This window comes from Trachymyrmex septentrionalis, unplaced genomic scaffold, assembly GCF_001594115.1.
Source record: "Trachymyrmex septentrionalis isolate Tsep2-gDNA-1 unplaced genomic scaffold, Tsep1.0 scaffold20, whole genome shotgun sequence".
Taxonomy (NCBI): domain Eukaryota; kingdom Metazoa; phylum Arthropoda; class Insecta; order Hymenoptera; family Formicidae; genus Trachymyrmex; species Trachymyrmex septentrionalis.
In genome coordinates, this window is record NW_017305180.1 from 1,277,574 (window position 1) to 1,296,445 (window position 18,872).

General features: G+C 31.9%; 1 protein-coding gene across 3 annotated transcripts in view; it reads left to right on the forward strand.

Moving 5' to 3' along the window:
- Positions 1 to 18,872, forward strand: part of LOC108747614 — a 253,950-nt gene that overhangs the window by 193,256 nt on the left and 41,822 nt on the right. For all 3 annotated transcript variants that reach the window (XM_018485196.1, XM_018485199.1, XM_018485197.1), the window contains exons 4-7: positions 1,521 to 1,664; positions 6,480 to 7,348; positions 11,156 to 11,250; positions 11,875 to 11,993. In XM_018485196.1, the coding sequence (XP_018340698.1) occupies positions 1,580 to 1,664; positions 6,480 to 7,348; positions 11,156 to 11,250; positions 11,875 to 11,993 (1,168 nt within the window). In that variant the 5' untranslated portion in view covers positions 1,521 to 1,579. The remainder of the gene's footprint in view (positions 1 to 1,520; positions 1,665 to 6,479; positions 7,349 to 11,155; positions 11,251 to 11,874; positions 11,994 to 18,872) is intronic.

Below are 18,872 nucleotides of genomic sequence, written 5' to 3' on the forward strand. Positions count from 1 at the left end.
TGTGTGTGTAAAGAAAGAAAAGGGTATGTCGAGAATTAGGCCCTTCAAGAGAGATGAAATTAATTTATTATTAACATCATTTTTACGTGTTGTACTTTCTATCATATGTATGTGCGGTAAATTCACTTGCGTAATCTAAGTTTATTCACTCGTATCCATTAATATGATGAAATTGTAGACAATTTTCAGATAACATTTCTGAGAATTAGTTTTTAGAAGAATTCCTATGAATTGGTCCAATTTTATAAATGCTATTTTGATGTTGTGAAACTAATTTTTATATTAAAATCTTTATATTAAAATATTATAATTATAATGACGTTAACAATAGATCGCATGTTGATTATACAAATTTATAAATGACACAAAAAGTTGTTTATTTTTTGCTCCGTATTATTTTACGAAACTAAGATTAACAGTATTGATATACAGCTTATTTTCTAATTAAAACTAAATTTTATGAAATGATGTAATAGTTGAAAGAGAGAGGAGAGAGAATTGATAGAGAATCGTAAACAAAATAATAGAGACATGACATTTTAATTTTTGTTGTTACAATAGAACTTAATATTAATATAAATAATATTAATATAAAATATAGTTTTATGTTTATTATAATATATTTATTAATTTATATATTAATCTTTATCATTTTATTAAAAAACTTAAAATAGTATAGTGTCTAAATAATTATATAAGCTCATGTTAAAAAATATTTCTAATAATTTGTATTGCTTATTACACAGAAAAAGATCGTTATTATTTTTTTTACATTTTCCCATTTTCTTTATTTTATAATTTGTAACTTAGAAGAAGATATAACATTGCATTTTTACAACAATATAACGATATGGAAGTTTGTCTACTGTTACAGTACCCATTACAATCGACGATTAAAACTTGAGCTGTAGAAGTTATGATATCTACCGTCTCACTTTTTTAACAACACTTAGTTGGAAATTCAATCCTCCCCACTTTTTTAACAACACTTAGTTGGAAATTCAATCCTCCCCACTTTTTTAACAACACTTAGTTGGAAATTCAATCCTGTAACAAACTTTAATTCTACTACCTTAAAACAAAACAAGTTTTGTGATTTCGGTATTCGATCTCGCGAAGATAATTTAATGTAAAAAATATGTTCTCATTGTGTTATGCTGAAGTTAATTGGAAATATTTTGTTTTTAGCGAGATAATACAAATTTAGGAACACTATTCTATAGAAAAATGTTTTTTTTTCTAAAGAAAAAAATGCAAACACATAAAGATGTATTAAAAATATGTTTATATTTTATAAAAAGTTTTAAATATTTTGATTTTGCTCTTTTCTTTGGAATTAGAAGAAAAATGTACTGTATTTGTGATCACACACACATTACAAGAAATATATTAAAATAAACTTATTACCTTTACATCGCTTTTTTTGTCGAATATGTATTGTAATTCTGAAAATTAATTTGTATTTTTACTATTTATTCGGTTTTTATCATTAATAGAAGGATATTCTCTTTTTTGCCTAGAGGGAAGATGAACGAGATGGAGCAGGTTCCTGAGGGTTGAGATTGCGTGGATCCTCGTGATGACCGGTTGGAGAATGCAGCCGACCGCCTCGGTGCTCGGCGTCATCGCCATTGTCTCTATCATGATTATTGTCACTGCGTCAGGTAGGCGATTCATTGTGTAGTTTTACTCATACATATACATTGTGACGTTTTTAATTTTAATACTAGTTTATAAAACACCTGCTAAAACTTATATAATTTACTATAATACAATCTAATACCATATATTAAAAAAATTAATTTAAATTAATTAGTTTTGTTTACTCAAAATTAATTTAATTTTGAGTACCTACTTTTTTATAATTACTTTTATATTCGGCTAATGCAATTTTATTTATTATTATTGAAAAAATAAAAATAAAAATTAATTAAGAATCAAATGATTTTATTGAATTAAGGTCAAGGTTACTATACGCACTATAAATTCAACCTGTGCTTGCGATAAATTTATGATACTTTTCTGATTGAGTAATCTCGTGATAGAATATTATTGCGAACAAATGAACGATTCGTTTGTCTCAGTTTAACGGGGGATGCAAGAATTTTTAATTAACCTGAATGTCTAACTGTGCCGTAAGCGTCGAGAACAATGGAAAACGGCCGTGCTTGGCAGAATAAAGAGGGCGAAATTCTTCTGTAGCTACCGTGCCAGTTGTTCTATACAGGCTTTATACGAAGATAACCCCACCGGAATTTACTTTCTTGCGTTTCCTAGCAATCACCATTTGGTACGCGAATGCCCTTTCACGCAGTTCCGCGCACCCTACGAAACCTGAAAGTACCGGATAACGAGATTGCGCTTAATGTTACCAGCTTTTTTACAACTAAAAGCATTATCATTTCCATGAATCATAACAACTCCAATTTTAAGTGATATATTTCTTTTTCTGTAAAAGGAACGAACAATAAGCAATAGATTTATAGCATTAAATTATGTCAATATTAATATAATTTTATATATACTTGCTAGAAACTGACATTCAGAACAAAAGTACTTATAATATTGAACATAATATATAATAATTGATGTAAATTATGTACGTAACACATACATAAGTTTGAAACTAAATGGTATCAGAAACAAATAGTGATAAAGAAATAAGTAATATATTCGTAAGATTTAACATCTTAAATTTTTAATTATTTGAGATATAAGTTTAAAATTATATAAATGGAAATTTGAAGAAAAGAGAATTTTATTTATTATTACATTGAAAATCATAAAATTATTATAACAAGTTAACATTTCTCTTTTGCTAATATTATCTTGTAAAAATATCTGTCTTTTTTCGAATCAAGATTTTTACTCTGAAAACTTACTTTTAATTCAACGCTTCAAAGATCGACGTCCATCTGGGACTGCATCTGTCGCGCCCACAGGAATAATCTGCGAAATTTCCTTCTTCGCACGTTTCGCGAATTTGTCTATCACACGTGACAAGCGTAAATCCTTGCTGACAAATTGCAGAGTGCAGAGATAGGTGCACCACGTTACTTCGGCACGTCCGCTCGATCGTAGCGGCCTGAAAACGCGCTCGGCTCGAAGATAGAAAAGGGAATTAGACGCGAAATTTGCAGACGCGGCGAATGAAAAATGATACGTTACTTATGCATCGGTTACACAGACCCGTTCGAAGGCTATCAATCACAAGGAACAAACGCGAAGTGTATCTTCATTTTACGGCGTGGGCTGTATCGCGCCGGGCTAATAGCCGAAATTTTGCGCGAATCACTTGCACTCCTAAAGCAATGGCGCTTTTAAGCTCCGGCCACCACCAGCGCGGCGTATCGTACGATGGCAATCAATCATTCGCACAATCGCTTGTATTCAGGGCGCGAGAGATTGAAGAAAAAGCTTTCCCGGACGGATTGGCAGCAAAACCCGAGACGAGCGAGCACCTTATCTGTTATCACAGAACGTGTTATTCGGAGCATGTTCACGGAGATCGGACTGCTACGAATAGTAATACGCGTGTAATCCTGACAAAGCAAAGATTAATATGCCAACTTTGATAACACCATCGGAAATTAATCAAACAGAATTGGAATGTGCTGGAATAACAATTTAAATTCTATGTCGGTTTCAAAAATATGTAGTTTCAAAAATATTTTCTTTTAAGTACAACGTTGATATGAAATATGGAGCAAATAAATGATGATAAAGTGAACTGTCTACAAGAAAGAATTGTTCAGAAGATTTCTTGAATTCTCACAGAAATCATTGTACATCCGTTCTATAAATTGTTTTATATATTTTCTTAAGAATATATGCGGCGCTTGACTATAGTAAAAGCACGAAGTAAATAAATTGTGATAGATTGATTTGTCTGCAAGCAAAAATTGCACCAGAGAATCTAGCGATCTTCGAATTTTCCACTGAAATCTCTGTATACACGTCTGCCGTTTTATAAATCATTACGAACGTCGTCGGTAGCCAAAATTACACGGCGTTGCTCGACACGATCGATCGATCACTCGCGACGCAAAGCGCGCGCTAAATTGCTTCCGAACGACGAACGACGAACGAATGTCACGTTGTCGTTGCTGTTGCTGTTGCTGTTGCTGTTGCTGTTGCTGTTGCTGTTGTTATTACAGCCTGTGCTATCGGCGTGGCTAGCAATATCGATTCGTCTAAACAAGATCGCCAACGCCAAATATCGCGGTATATATCGGCTCGCTGACGTTTGCACATTTTCCGGACAATCGGCGGGATCGGTGATTTCGGAAATTTTTACAAACTTGTATACAGCAATAGTGGTTGTCAAGGTAAAAATAGCTCTAAAAAAAAATATTTATACACATTAGTTACACAAGGAATAAATTTTAATTTAAAGTTATAGAAAGCTATAAAAATTTGGAAAATGATTTGCTCTAATTGAACATTTGCTGATTGAATATCTTTTATAAATCATATTCATGGAATTTTTTAGCTAATATAAATTTCTTTTTTCTCACAAATATTAGTTTGTATTAGAAATATTATAATTTTTTAAGTAAAGATAATGTGATTAATTTTTTCCAAGTTAAACATTTTTACAAATTATTAACAGTTTGATAATTTTGGAACATTTTTGATGATGTTAGTACAGACAAAATTAATTTGTATTTATTTAAAATATACTAACGTTAAAAGACTTGACAAGATTGAAGAGCACATGGTAGCTACGTTTTTCTTCCTTTTCTGTGGTGATTTGATGATCTTCAATTTTCCGCAAGAGTTGCGAAGATGAAAGGGATAAGGCTGAACTGATGTGGCGTCTTGTCACGAAGTAAAGAAAATTGAAGAACAAATGCCTAAAGAACTATATAAAAGCCTGTAGTTTCGAGTAATAACAAAATGGGAGATATAGAGGGAAATAGAGCATTTTCTGACAAAAGTTACAGTAGACAGCAATTTTATAATTCTCTTCCTTTTCACTATGGACAGATACTATATAGCAGTGGTGAGGTAATCGCTCTATATATTCATAGCAACTATTACTGTTGTGAGAGCAATATCCACTTGCGTAAATAGGATTGCGACGATTGTCAGACATCGTACGACGTGTACGAGAACATCAACAAATCTACGTTACGCTCGTGACGATACGGTTTTATTGCACAATAAATAACACTACAGCGTTTTTATTATTATTACGAATATATCTTTTTTGTAGATCGTTTCTGTAAATGAATAAAACGATATATCAAGATATTAATTCTACTTGAATATAAAAAATTATACAAATGTAGAATATATTTTTATTTCCTTACAAAATTTATTTAGAAGAATTTCATATTCTCATAATTATTTATTTAAGTGTACATACATCGTTTAGTCTTTCGTTAAACTTTTTTTTGTATCTTTATGACTAACAAAGTGGCTCTTTTGTAAGTTTGATCTTACTCGACGAAAACATAAAGTTTTCGATTTACAATAAATTGTCCAAAAATATAGTTGAACTATGTGTATGGACTTTTTAACTATTCCATAAAAAAGCCGTCCACTTTTGTTAACAATAGAATAGTTTTTTAATCCAATAAAGAGAAATGTTGATCGCGCTGAAGTAAATTTCGTTAGATGACAGAAAGTGCCGAGTGAAGTTTTCAAAAGACTTGTTTATCACGAGTTTTCTCATGGACTTTGATTGCGATCGAAGCCACAGGAGAAACGAAACCTTATACCGGAAACTTTGCCAGCGCTTTCGCAAATAAAAGCACGATCATGGTACGCACGGTCGCGAAATGAAATTCCTGCGGAAGTAAACCCGCAGCACTTTTGTTTCGCTGAAAATACGTGTCGCTGTGTAGCGCACAAAGGAATTACACGTTGTTATTATCACGTGGCTTTCGTCGCATGGAATTTTCAAGTGAACAGGATGTCGCGCAGATTTTCGGCTTTTGTTCTATGTTACGGAAACGATAGCTTAGAATTATAGGAAATATTGAGAAATATTGTACGAATTATATAATCTTATTAAATTTTTGTTATTAAGAGTGTATTGTGTCTTCGTCACAGAAATATACGGTTGTTAGTTGAATGAAAGTATAACTGAATTTAGTAATATTCGAGTTTGCATACTTACCTACGTCGTTTTCAAATGAAACGATTCGAATGTATTGTCTCACTTTATAACATTTTTAAATCTGAGATTTTGATTGGCTCTCCTCTAAGAGCCTTTTAAATGTCCCATAAAAATCCTAGTCACACTTCTTACGTTCACATTTAAATCTTCGCTCCGACCGGAGATCATCCTACTCCGTTCCAAGTCATAAATCTCGGCGCAGTGAACGCTCCGCCTCGTCGGCATGTCGATTCACCCTCGACACGACCGACGAACCTGTGTTCACCCTTACATTTCCCGCCCACCATCCGCATACATCCGTTCCGATTTAACTTACTTATCGTTAATATGATTGTTTGTTTTCTTCTTGTAGAAGCGGAGAATGGCGCCATCGAGCGTGGCATTAATCATCTTGACGAGGAAGATCAACGCCTCGACGAGAGAATCGCGAAAAATCGCACTATCGAAACCGCCGGCTGGTCTCGCGGCAACGACACAACAGCCCTCGAGGAAGTCATTTCCGCTTTTACGGTTGAGTACTCAATAAAGGATTTGCCCTCGCTCGTTTCCGTGGTGGATTCGCATTTCGAGAATGCATCGAAGAATTATATAGACGATCAAATGATATTCGCCTCGAAGAGGATCGAGAACTCGGAACAGGCGGAAGAGGCTCTGGCAAAGAAGCTGGATCACGAAGATGTTCAAGGAACGAACGACTCCAAGATGGAAAAGCCGAAAGATGACTGGTTGACACTGATATCGGTAGCGAAAGAGGAAGACGTTACGGAAGTGAGATATGGCGAGCAGAAAAATGCGCAAGATATCAGAGCGATCTCATTCCAAGTACCGCCACCAGATGAGAAGGAGGAAGACTATCAGGACAGCCGACAACAGGGGAAAACTAGCGTCGGTCACATGGACGAAACGAGAAAACTCAGCGAAACCAAAAAAAATCACACTAGACCGGCGAATAACTTGCTGCTGACCGGCAAGTCGACGAAGGCCTTCTACGAGATTAAACCGTCGATCAGGACTCTCGAAACGGAGCGCGGTCGTGATCAGTTCCAGATAACCACTCACAGGACATTGTCGGGCAGAAAGTTCGTCTTGCCTAGCGTCGATAGCGCTTTCGGAAAATTCGGTCCATATTTTGAGGACGGTGACCGAGAGATAAATGTCACCGCGAGAATCGGCAGTATTGTTTTGTTGGACTGCAAGATCGGCATGTTAGGTGATAAAAAGGTGAGTTGCTTTATTCTCTGTGTTAATCTTGTTAATTTTTCTTCTGTTATAAGAAAAATGTCAAATAACGGCAAAATGATCAAATTTTTGTTATAACTTTATAAACCGCAACCTGTCATATAACAAACGGGTAAATAATAAAGGAAAAATTGATGCGTTGAGTCAGATATTTTTATTTCATCGATGACAGTTTGTCGTGCAATAATCCAGAACGTTACGCAGCAAAAGCGATGAATAGCATGGAGGAAACGTTGCTCGTTTTTAATATCTATTGACGCTGTGTTATATTCTGTTGGACAGTGGATTAGTCAGTAATTCACACATGTGTTCGTAACACTTGTTTGACACTTATTGTTAGCACTTAATGCTTAACGCGTGAGTGACATTCCTGATAGTGCTTTGAATTCGTTTAAAAGTCCTTTACAATACGAAAAAAATTGAATTGTATTATTTAAAAAATTCAAAATGGTCATGATTTTTTTATATAAAAATTTTATTCAATTTTTTTTATTGCAAGTTGTCGCTTGCATGAAACAGAATATTCACTTTTAACTGGTCAATTATTATTATTAAATAGTAAAATTTTTTTCTGATTAAAAGCGTTTATAATGAGACTTTGACACCTCTTGTATACTAGGATTTTTGTACAGTTCATCTTTCTCTCTTTTCTTTTTTTCTTTAATGTAAAGAAAAAAGGAAGAAAGAAAGATAAATTATGTAAGAAATTCAGCTAAAAAGAATAAATCTTCTCCCCGTCTTGTCGGGCCTGCTTGGAATAATATAATCGAATCTTCGTATAATCCTTTTATTTGATTTTAAAATTTTCCATATTTCCATAATTTAAAATTAATTTTCTTTATTTTATCAAACTTAAAGAAATTAAAGCCTAGGAAATTAAGAAAAAGAAAATCGAAAGATTGCGCGAACTCAGTTAGTCTAATCAAGAAGATCGTGCATTTTTTTCCGTTAAATAATGAATCGAGAGGAAAACGCAATGATCGAGATGGTAAAGCAAGAAAGATGCAGCATCGAGTAAGCAGAAGCGCAAATTATAATTGCAAACATCGTTTGTTAGTGTCTGCTGCGTGTACGATCTCGTCTGTCTTGTCGTTACGAAAGTTTTCGCATTTCAATCAGTGCTATCTCTCGGTATCTCCCTGTTCCTTTCTCCTTGATTTCTGTGTCCATTTGCTCCTCGTCACGCTTGGACGGTTTGAAGTTCCGAGACACGGGCGTTTGAGATTCCCGTGGGATTCATATTCCACGGAATACGTAATGGGAAACCGATTGCGGTGGGACGGCAATGCCAAGGAACGAAAACGAGTGCTCCCGATTCGAGACGTGTGTGTGCAAATGTCACCTAGGTCGTTGGTATACGAGAAATATGCGTGTAGTATAACGCGCCGCGCGCTCCAAGAATAGCAAATAGTTCAAAGGGCACTTAATTATGAAATATCGCTCATGCCGTTTGCCAAGTCGTTTCAGTCCTTTTAGTAAAACGGCTACTTAAGACGTCGAGGAGAAAGATTACTCGAGGAAATATTTGTTTGTATTAAATGTTTACTCGCACACACAATCATGACTTTTTGAGTAGAGAAAATGATTCCTTTATAATATAAGCATTATTACACAAAATGCATGGTACATTTGTAATTATACTGAAAACGGTGTCACACGGCTCGAAAATAGTTTATCAAGAAAGAATAAAATTAGAAACGTTGTGTGTTTTTAAATTAAGATCTGAATTTTTTTTAACTTGATACTTTAATGAAAAGAAAAACAAAATATATTATACGTTGTGAATTATACGTACGTGAGATTAATTTAAACTTTTAAAATAGAAATGAAGATAATAGTTTATACTTAACTGTGTTATTTAATTAGAAAATGTAATATTAGAATAATTTATTATCTAATCTGACATATATATTAAGTGTACTTTTAATATTTATAATAGCCATCTAGTTGGTTTTAAAGATACTTTTACACGATTTATTTCCTTCTGGCGTCACGCCATTTTAACTTAAATAAAAGTTAAACTCTTATTAATTTCGTCATGTTAAAGAACTATTACAGCGGCTGTTCTTGAACTCACTGACTTTTATCCAGATAACTTTTTTGACGACAAATTTAATTCGACACGCATCGTGATTTGTACGTGATTCGCGATACCAGAAATCATTTTCTCCGTTTCTCCTTCGACAGAAAGTTCTCCATAATATAATTCGGCGTATCTACGAAATCCTCCGGACGGTTAATATTTCCGTCGTCGACGTTAAGTTTTCGCGAGATAGACTTTTATCTGCGATGACAAACCGTGATAACTTGTCCTGTGATATCCCGTTATTGCGTCGGTTGGCACGTATGGTATGAGGTCGAATCTCGAGAGAAAACTTTGTGCAGAAAGAGGATATAGTGGAAACATCGCTATAGACAGCATAAAAACCAGATTGCACTATGTAGGTTTTAGTTTTGCTAGAGCAATTACAAAATCAATTATAAACCGTATCGAAATTATCACAGTTTTGTCCAGTTAATTAGATAAATTACGATAATGATTTGAAATTTTTACTTAACTCTGTAGATCGGCGATTCTGTTTTGGGTTACCCTATTTTATTTTGTAAACTTCTTGTTTAATTTTTTTATAACTTATACGGAGTAATTTGATAATATTTTATTTAAACCTGAAATTAAAAGTAAAAAATTCAAAGTGATGGATTCAATATGGTGGACAGAATTTTCAAAAAATAATTTGATTATTATAAAACTTGGTTTTAGAGAGTTTTTAATTATGAAGTATATAACATCAAGTTTTCAGTTTTGCCTTATTTGAAACTCATCAGTAATACGTAAACAGTTAGCACACTGATTTCCAAACTAACATTCAAACTTTGATTATGAACCTTGTGACATTAGAGCTTCCTTCATGGAAGTTACTATCCTTTTAAAATTCGATATTTTCAGGCTACATTTAAATTCGGAAGTACCAAGAATTCCCTAAAATCGAATTTTTCGATAATCGGATATTTTTTAAAATTTGAATTTTAGAATTTTGAAACTAGAATCAAATTCAGCGACCCCGAAAACCTTTAGAAAGTTAAAGAAAATAAGATCTTCCATAAATTACTTTTTTTAGAAAACTTTGATCCTCAAGGATTAAATGGCAAAAACATGATTACCGTACTGTTAAATATTTGACAGTAATGAAATAAAAATTGACTAGAATTTAATAAAAAGTTTGATATAAAAATAAGAGACAAAAGGATTAATGAAAACTAACTTTCTTTATGCAGTTTTTTAAAGTACACTCGAAATAATTAAATTGTGATTATATCTACTTGCTCTTTTAAGAAGCAATTGTTAGATATACGAGTTTGGTATAATTTAATTTCTACAAACTATTGTTTAATAATCGTATCGTGTAAATGAGCTTTAAATCAACACTTCCTTGGGCGAATATCGAGCTTCGCGTAAATTGTCTACATTTATTGCTGACATACACGAAGCTTCGCGCAGAAATTGTTAGCTGTCTTTTTGGAAATCTAAGAGCAAAAGGAATTATTAATTTTCAACCAGCGTGCACGCGTAATCTCTTGATATATTTCCGTTGCATTTGTTTCGGAAATCATAATAATTCTTTGAAAAATTTAAATTTTAAATATCTTAAAATAATTGTATGAAATAAAATGTATAAAAAATGTTGTGTGATTATTTAATTTTGAAGAGACTAATAGTAATAAAAATAAATATATGATGGTTCGGCGAAAAGATTTACCGATAATAATAGTATTGTTTTTTTTTTACAGGTAACGTGGTTGCAGCATAATAAGGATTTCTTTCGTCTGTTGACAGTAGGCAGAACACCGTATAGCAACGATCAAAGAATCAGTCTTAATTTTCGGTAAGTCATAACTTCCTTTATTTATCTGTATCAATTTTATGAAAAAAAACAATAGTTGAGGTTGGAATTATTTTGTAGCATAATTTTATTACTTTTAAAGTAAGAATTCACGGAATTACAGCGCGATTTCAGCGATCAGAGAATCTCTGCGGCGAAATTGTCAATGTCATTATCATAATTCATTATCATTCATGGCAGCCAACCGCGTAATCGCGTCGTCAGAGTTGAATTATCATCTCACAATCAGTTGATTTTTACTGTCGTCAGAACGAATTCGATGTCGCCATTCGCAGGGATGAAGAATTTCGCTTTCGTCTTCCTTCGCTAGGATTAAATCAGCCGTTTTATGTGCTGTAAAAATCAGAATCGACCACGTTGTAACATGAAGTCTCGCGCCGTGACATTACTGCTTCCGTTCATTGAAGTTGAGCGTATTATTACAGAAGTCTTTCTTAGGAAATAAAATGTCAATTTTCCTCCATTGCAGTTACTACATTGCAAATTACAAGTGTATCTATGTCAGTGCCGTCAGGGGATGCATGTATCTTTTGTGGCTCTTTTATTTCTCAGCTGAATCTCAAGATCATTTTCTACCATCTTGTCCTTTCTTGTCTGATTTCATAGCTATCCTAGCAATTGGAGACTGCAGATACTTTACGCGAACCCACGCGACTCGGGGTTGTATCAGTGCCAAGTCGCCACGCATCCGCCGCTAGTTAAGAAAATCAACGTCGTTGTTACGGGTGAGTGAAATTGAATCAATTTGTCTAATTTAAAATTTATTATTTTCTTTTGAAAATGGTAAGTCATTTTTTAGTTTTTATAATTGTCTGATATTTACAACAACAAAATGTTTACGTACCTCTATATATAATTTATATAGTATATCTTACACATTTAAAGTTAAGAGTCAGATTTAGTGCTCATTCACCAAAGGATCAACATTGAGGAACTGTTTTTTGTCTATTGTTGCTAGAAATAATAATAATTGATAGTAACTAATAGAAATAATTTGTCTCCACCGAATAAACTCAGTTCAAAGGAACATTTTAGTTTTGTTCTAGTTACTGAGACAACAATTTGTTTCCACAACTATTGTATTTGCCAGACCAATAAAAGCTGCATTCCGTAAAGCGCATGATGCGCATGATATGTTATTGAAGCAACAGAAGTTCTAGAAACAGAATGTTGTCCGTTGTTGCCTATACTACTTCTATACGAAAACAGGCAATTTATATTTCTATTTCTGGCGGTAATGAGCATACAGAATATCGAAAAACGTACTGAAACTTTTTCAGAAACAGGCAACTTTTATAGAAACACAAATGTTGCTCTATGTTCCTTTGATGGATACACTTTTACGAAACTTTATAAAACCGTAACAACGTTGCAATGTGCAAAAAGAAATAAATAAACTACAGGTACATGTAATCAGATATTTTTATATCGTAATTTTACTTTTTTTATATTATAATATTTTACTTTATAATATTTTAATAAAATAATTAATCAGGTTATATTTTTAATTTTTGGGTTAGAAGAATTTAATTTTCTAATCAATTAAATTGATCAATATTCGGAGTAATAAATTTTGATTAAAATTCTTTAATTTCGACGAAAGAAATAGCAATTTATAATTATAATAGCAATAATAAATACAACAATAAATACATTTTTAATATAAATTGTGTAATAAACTTAATCTACAAGTTTAATAAATTTACAAACTTTAATAACGACCCAATGTCATAGAAGACAAGGGTTGGACACGTGAAACCTTCTACTTCAGCATTAGCCGCTACCTGTTGGAATACCAACTTGAAATATTCATCGCTTCATCTATGGTGCACAGTAAGCTCAACCTCGTACAAGCTTAATTAATCCGAGCAGAATTCGCACTCAGGCCGCGCAAAGTTCACACGTGCAAAACGTTTCGCGCGTGTGAACTAAAAACTCGACCCAAAAAGAGGGTAAATTGAAGGATCGTTTGCTTGCATCCCTTTTCGCAACCCTGCCGCAAGAGAATCCTATTCGGGTACAAAATCGTTCAATGCCAAAGAGAAACGAAGGAGGCCGGTTGGATCGTATGTTAAACCAAGAAAAGGACAGATGAGGCGAAGGATGAGGGAAAGGAAAGGAGAACAAAACGTGGGAGCGTACGAAGTCGGTATTGCATCGCCCGTCGTTACCCTCAATCCCGTTACGTCGCCGATTTGGTGCAATGGAAACCCGCATTGCTCGGGATAAAGCGCCTCAGCGTGGCTGGTAATCTGATCCGATCCAGAGGGGAATCGGCAGGCAAGAGTGAACAAAAGCCGTTCCTCCAGAAACGAAGTAGGACAGAACAAACCCGGATAGAGCGACGTTGTTACATATCTTCTTTTCGCTACTCAAATCAAAACTCTCCTTACATCTATTATTGTAGTACTTGCAATCCTGTGGTGATCATTATTTTTTCGGCTATCAATCTTGTCCTTTTCGTGAATGAATGAGCAACTTACATAATACATCGTTTTATGGCAAAGTTATAACAATGACATCAGCGAAACATTTTTTTCAAATTAATAAAGGGAAAAATCGTGGAAAAGTTAACTTAATGAAAAAATACTGCTTCCGTGGTTTAAGGTCAATCGCGGACATCAATTGTGTTTAGTTCGATAGGAAACCATTCGCATCGTTTTACGATAGATCTTCATTTTTATGTCAGTTTGCAACGAAATTGATCAAAAAATAATTTACGATTTTCGAATATAAATTAAAGACAAGGTGATTTTAAATTTTGAGGAGGATTTGAATATCCTTTCTCTTATAACTTTGTAATATTATATTAACTATTCTATGTAACTTGTTGCCGTATTCTGAAAAAATCTGTACATGTTTTGTATATTTATTTGCTGTCCATCAAAATGAACTTATAAATTCTTAAAATGTCTATGATATACTGTTCCCGAACTATAGCATTTAATTAAATTAAAGATATTAATTTGTTATAATTATTAAAAAGTTCTTTGATTTTTAATTACTTATAATATAAATATTATAAATATTTTAATGTTTAACTAATTGCTAATCTTTTGCCAATCTAAATTGCAATTATATCCAAAGAAGATGTGACAGTAAATTTAAACCATCTCTCTGTTCTCTCATCCTGTTTCATAAAATATATTTTTGCAAACTCACACATTACTCGACGTGAATGTGTACAATGATTATTTATTTATTTAAATAGGATTTCTGAGAACTTTGTGTGTGTATCTATTATATTTCTTTCATTTCCATCACGTGAAATGCACAAATCAGACATCATTGCATTGTCAACGACATGAAAAAAAGTAATAAAATAGATTTAAAGGAAAAAGGAAAAGATAAGCGCAAAACTCGCGTGTCACAATCTGGTTTCGTTGCAACTGCAATGGGTCGTAGAGCAACGAACGGAATAAACTTTCGGAAATTCGGATGCACTGCACAGTGCCGTTTCATTATGTGCCGTAGCGCGATTCCAGCTCGTGCGTTTCCGCTTCCGTGTGTGAGGATGAAATTACTTTGCCGCATGACTCTTCTCACACGGTCCTTTCCGCTCTTTTGCTAAAATACACCGAAACTCATCGGCCTTTTGTCCGTTCCTCTCAATCCTCCTGCGAGCTTCATTATTTCACATAACTAGCTCGACATTGTAAAATACTGCAACACAGAGTTTTAATCCGTTATATCTCAAGATTAAATATGGAACTACCAAAGAAGAAAGTCAGCTTTTGAAGAATTTCCTCAAAGAGCATAGTATTTTCAACAAGCAAATTATACAAGATTTTCAAGACATTTTATGTAATATTAAACTCTTATCCATAATTTATGAATAATAATTTAGTAGAGTATTAACACTTTTGAGCTTTTGATATTCTCGTTTATACAAATTGAATGTCTAAAAATGAGATAGGCGATGAACAGAATCCATTACATCCCAAAATTAAAGAAAACACTATGCAGTAACTAGCCTAAATCATCACATACGAAATGACATAAGCTGCATAAGTAATAGCATAAGATCACTAGATCAATGAACATCTTATCCAAATCAATATGGCGTCTTTTTGTTGAACGATCATTGGTTCAGCGATCTTATGCAGCTTATGTCATTTTGTGTGTGATAGCTCTAAGAGTTTTATAAGAGCATAATATTTTCACGTATTATGAATATTACGGATTAAGAAGAAAAAATAAAGAGACAATTACATTTTGGTTAATATAATACTTCTAAATAAACAAAAATATCTAAAGAATATATAAGGTGATTTTAATAAACATCGAAAATGTTTCTTCTTCTATTTATCTTATTTTTCTAATGCGGTTTTTTATTTTTATATCTACCGTTTTTATTTCGCTGAAGATAGTTCGAAACGTTCGAGCTCATTGTAACCAAGTTAATGAAGATATTATATGAATATATCTTTTATAAGATTACACAATGATTTCTACGGAATCACTCTCTCATTTGACCGTTATTTTTAAATATTTATTTGTTTTTTATATCTTATTTTTATAATAAATAAGACCAATTAGTTAGTATTTGCCGACTTATGTGTATATTGAAATATCTTGTTTGTTTAAAATGATGACAAAAATAGGATTTGTTTCTCGCTGTTGACTTGAAAAGTGGAATCAGGAGACAAATCCAGCGATATAGTTACTTTGTGCAGCGTGAATCAGCTTTCGCACAAGTTAGTTTTAGCACGGAAATGTGATCTGTTTTTACAGCTGGCTAAATAAGCTGTGACTGCAAGGTCCTGCGACGCGCGAAATGGCTCTTATTAAGGAGCACGCAAACAAGGGCGAATAAAGAGAGCAAACATATTTCTTTTGATTCTGACCTTATTTATTGTGCAGGCAAAGAAATTTAGGGGTGAAAAAATCAACAAATGGAAGTTATTATAAATAAAGTGGAAATATTGATAATAAAATGCATTAATCTTTTTAAATTCTATATAGCACAACCATTGTCGATTGAATTTCAGAATATATTCAATCACTAATTGTTTTATGATTGAATTATTATAAAATTTTTTAACAGGAGAATGTGGTTTTTATTTGTAAAAACAGTTGTATTTATAAAAACAGCGTAGAATGTTTATAAAAAGGAAATTTTTAGTAAACTAATTCGGTTTTTTAATTTTATTATAAGCGACCCCTAAACAATCAATATTATGAAATATTTGACATTGCACAATATTATTGATAATTTGAAAGCAATATTGAGGATTTATGTAGTATATGTATAGTATATATGTCAATCAAAAGTTCTTTGAAATATATTGTTCAACCCGTAAAATATTGATCTGTCTGTGGGTACATTGCTCAATATGTGCCAATTTGTAACGATTGATTTTTAGCTTTATAAATAAAATACGTTACCAAAATTGATGGTGAATAGTAAAGCTTGAATGGTCACTTTTGATTATATTTATCTTTGAAAAAACTAATAAAATATATTCTTTTTTTCACGTAGAACAATAGCTGTTCCAGATAAAGAAGTGCTGTCCATTCTAGAAATGTACAGAATTCGTCTTCAGTAAAGCTTATTGTTAGCTTGTTCAGTGTGAGGTCAAGTGATACTTATTACAAATATTTTGTCGAATGCAATTGATACCCATCACTAATAACAGTTAGGTAAAGTCAAAATCAAACATTAAACTCATAACTAAATTATTACCAATTTGATTATATAAAATTATATTAAAAATTATATTGAAAATTATATTTTTAGAGGAAGCATTAATAATATTGTAAAATATAATTATACAAGAATGTTGATCGTTCTTCAGATCATTTAAAATTTGAAATTTATTAACCCCGAAATAATTTTTTGATCTTTTATTGATATTGTAGGAAATCTTTCTTAGGAAGAGAGACTTCTCTTTGTAATTGTTTGAATAGAAATAAAACTTAATGAAGATATATATATATATATATATATATATATATACATACATATATGTATATCTTTATTAAGTAAGTATATACATACATACATACATATACATAACGATATACATAAGTTGTTTTGGGGAACGCATTATCAGTATTATTGCGTCATTCTAGCTTCGTTTTACATCTAATAAACGACAGAGATAGAATGACACAATAGTGTACTCCACGAATGCAGTCGAAAAAATATTCATAGAACAAGTGAAGGGTTCAGTGCAAAAACTGTCAACACCATTTTTTGGCAAATATGACTTTTCGATTGGATTTAACGTATCGAACATTCCGCATCTTTTGGTATAAGAAAAAGACAACTTTGACAGCTTCGAAAAAAGTGATTTTCATATATTTTATATATTTTTGTTAAAATATTTCCCAAAATATATATGGAAAAAACAGTTTTATTATATCTATGCTGTATTAATGTTATAGGATAAAAGGTGGTTATACAATTTCGAACTTAGTACGATTCTAAAGGAAATAAAATTTGAATACAATCTTCAAAGTTCAAGTTTGATTTTTCTTTTTGATTCTTTTTAATACCCTCCACATAATAAAATCAGGGTTATCTAGTTTGAGATGAACCTCGAAAATTGCATTATTTTATTTCATTCAGAATTGTCAGATTCGAAATTGTATTATCTTACCCTATTAATGTTACATTAATGCTATATTAATAGTATAAGTTAAAAAAATATAGCTAATTTTTTTGCATTGAATTTTTCAGTTGCGCTGCACTTTAATATACAAAGCATATTTGAACGCTTTATTTTAAAGAGAATAGAGATATCACGAACGCGAGAGATACGATCAGAAAAAGCAATCATCGTGGTATAAAAAAGAATAACTTTTCCCTTGTTGAGCTCCGATGGTTTTAACGACAGGAATATTTTTCATTTTTTATACATAGTACAAATAGTATCATATTTGACTAACTTTGATATAAAAAGTCATGTTTTTTTGTTTTGAACGGTTTTATCAAATATATATTACATATTATAATCTATGTTAAAATTTGTTTTTGATACTTTGGTTGCTCTATATGAACATTTATATTGTGACATAATTATAGAATTTATTATTATTGAAAATTCCAAGATTTTATTAAATTAAGTAAGGAAACATTAAATAATATATAATAAATATTTGAAAATAAACGGTAAAGTTTATTTTGTATTTAGTTTTAAATCAAATTAATTTTGTTTAAAATTGCGCTTACAATCCGAAGTACAATCTTTATAGTATTGCAAATTTTAGAACTTTCTGAATAGAAATTTTTTTTCGTTAAAAAATTAGGAGATACCGCAGTATTTCAAATACGTTAATATAATATACTTAAGATTGATGAGAGTTTTATAAAGTATTCTATACATTGACGGATCTTCAAAGAAATTTATAAATAAAATAATCAAAATACACATTAGAGTTAAATTTTATATTTTATGAAACTACATAGTTTACATAGTCAAAATGTTTTTGATACTTTGAATGAACGTAAAGGTACATACATACATAAATCGTAAAACTACATTATGTTTAATATCCATCGATCATCAATGATTAATATTAAAATTAAATTAATATTTATCTGTATATATATATATATATATATATATATATTGTATATATATGTGTGTGCATTTATA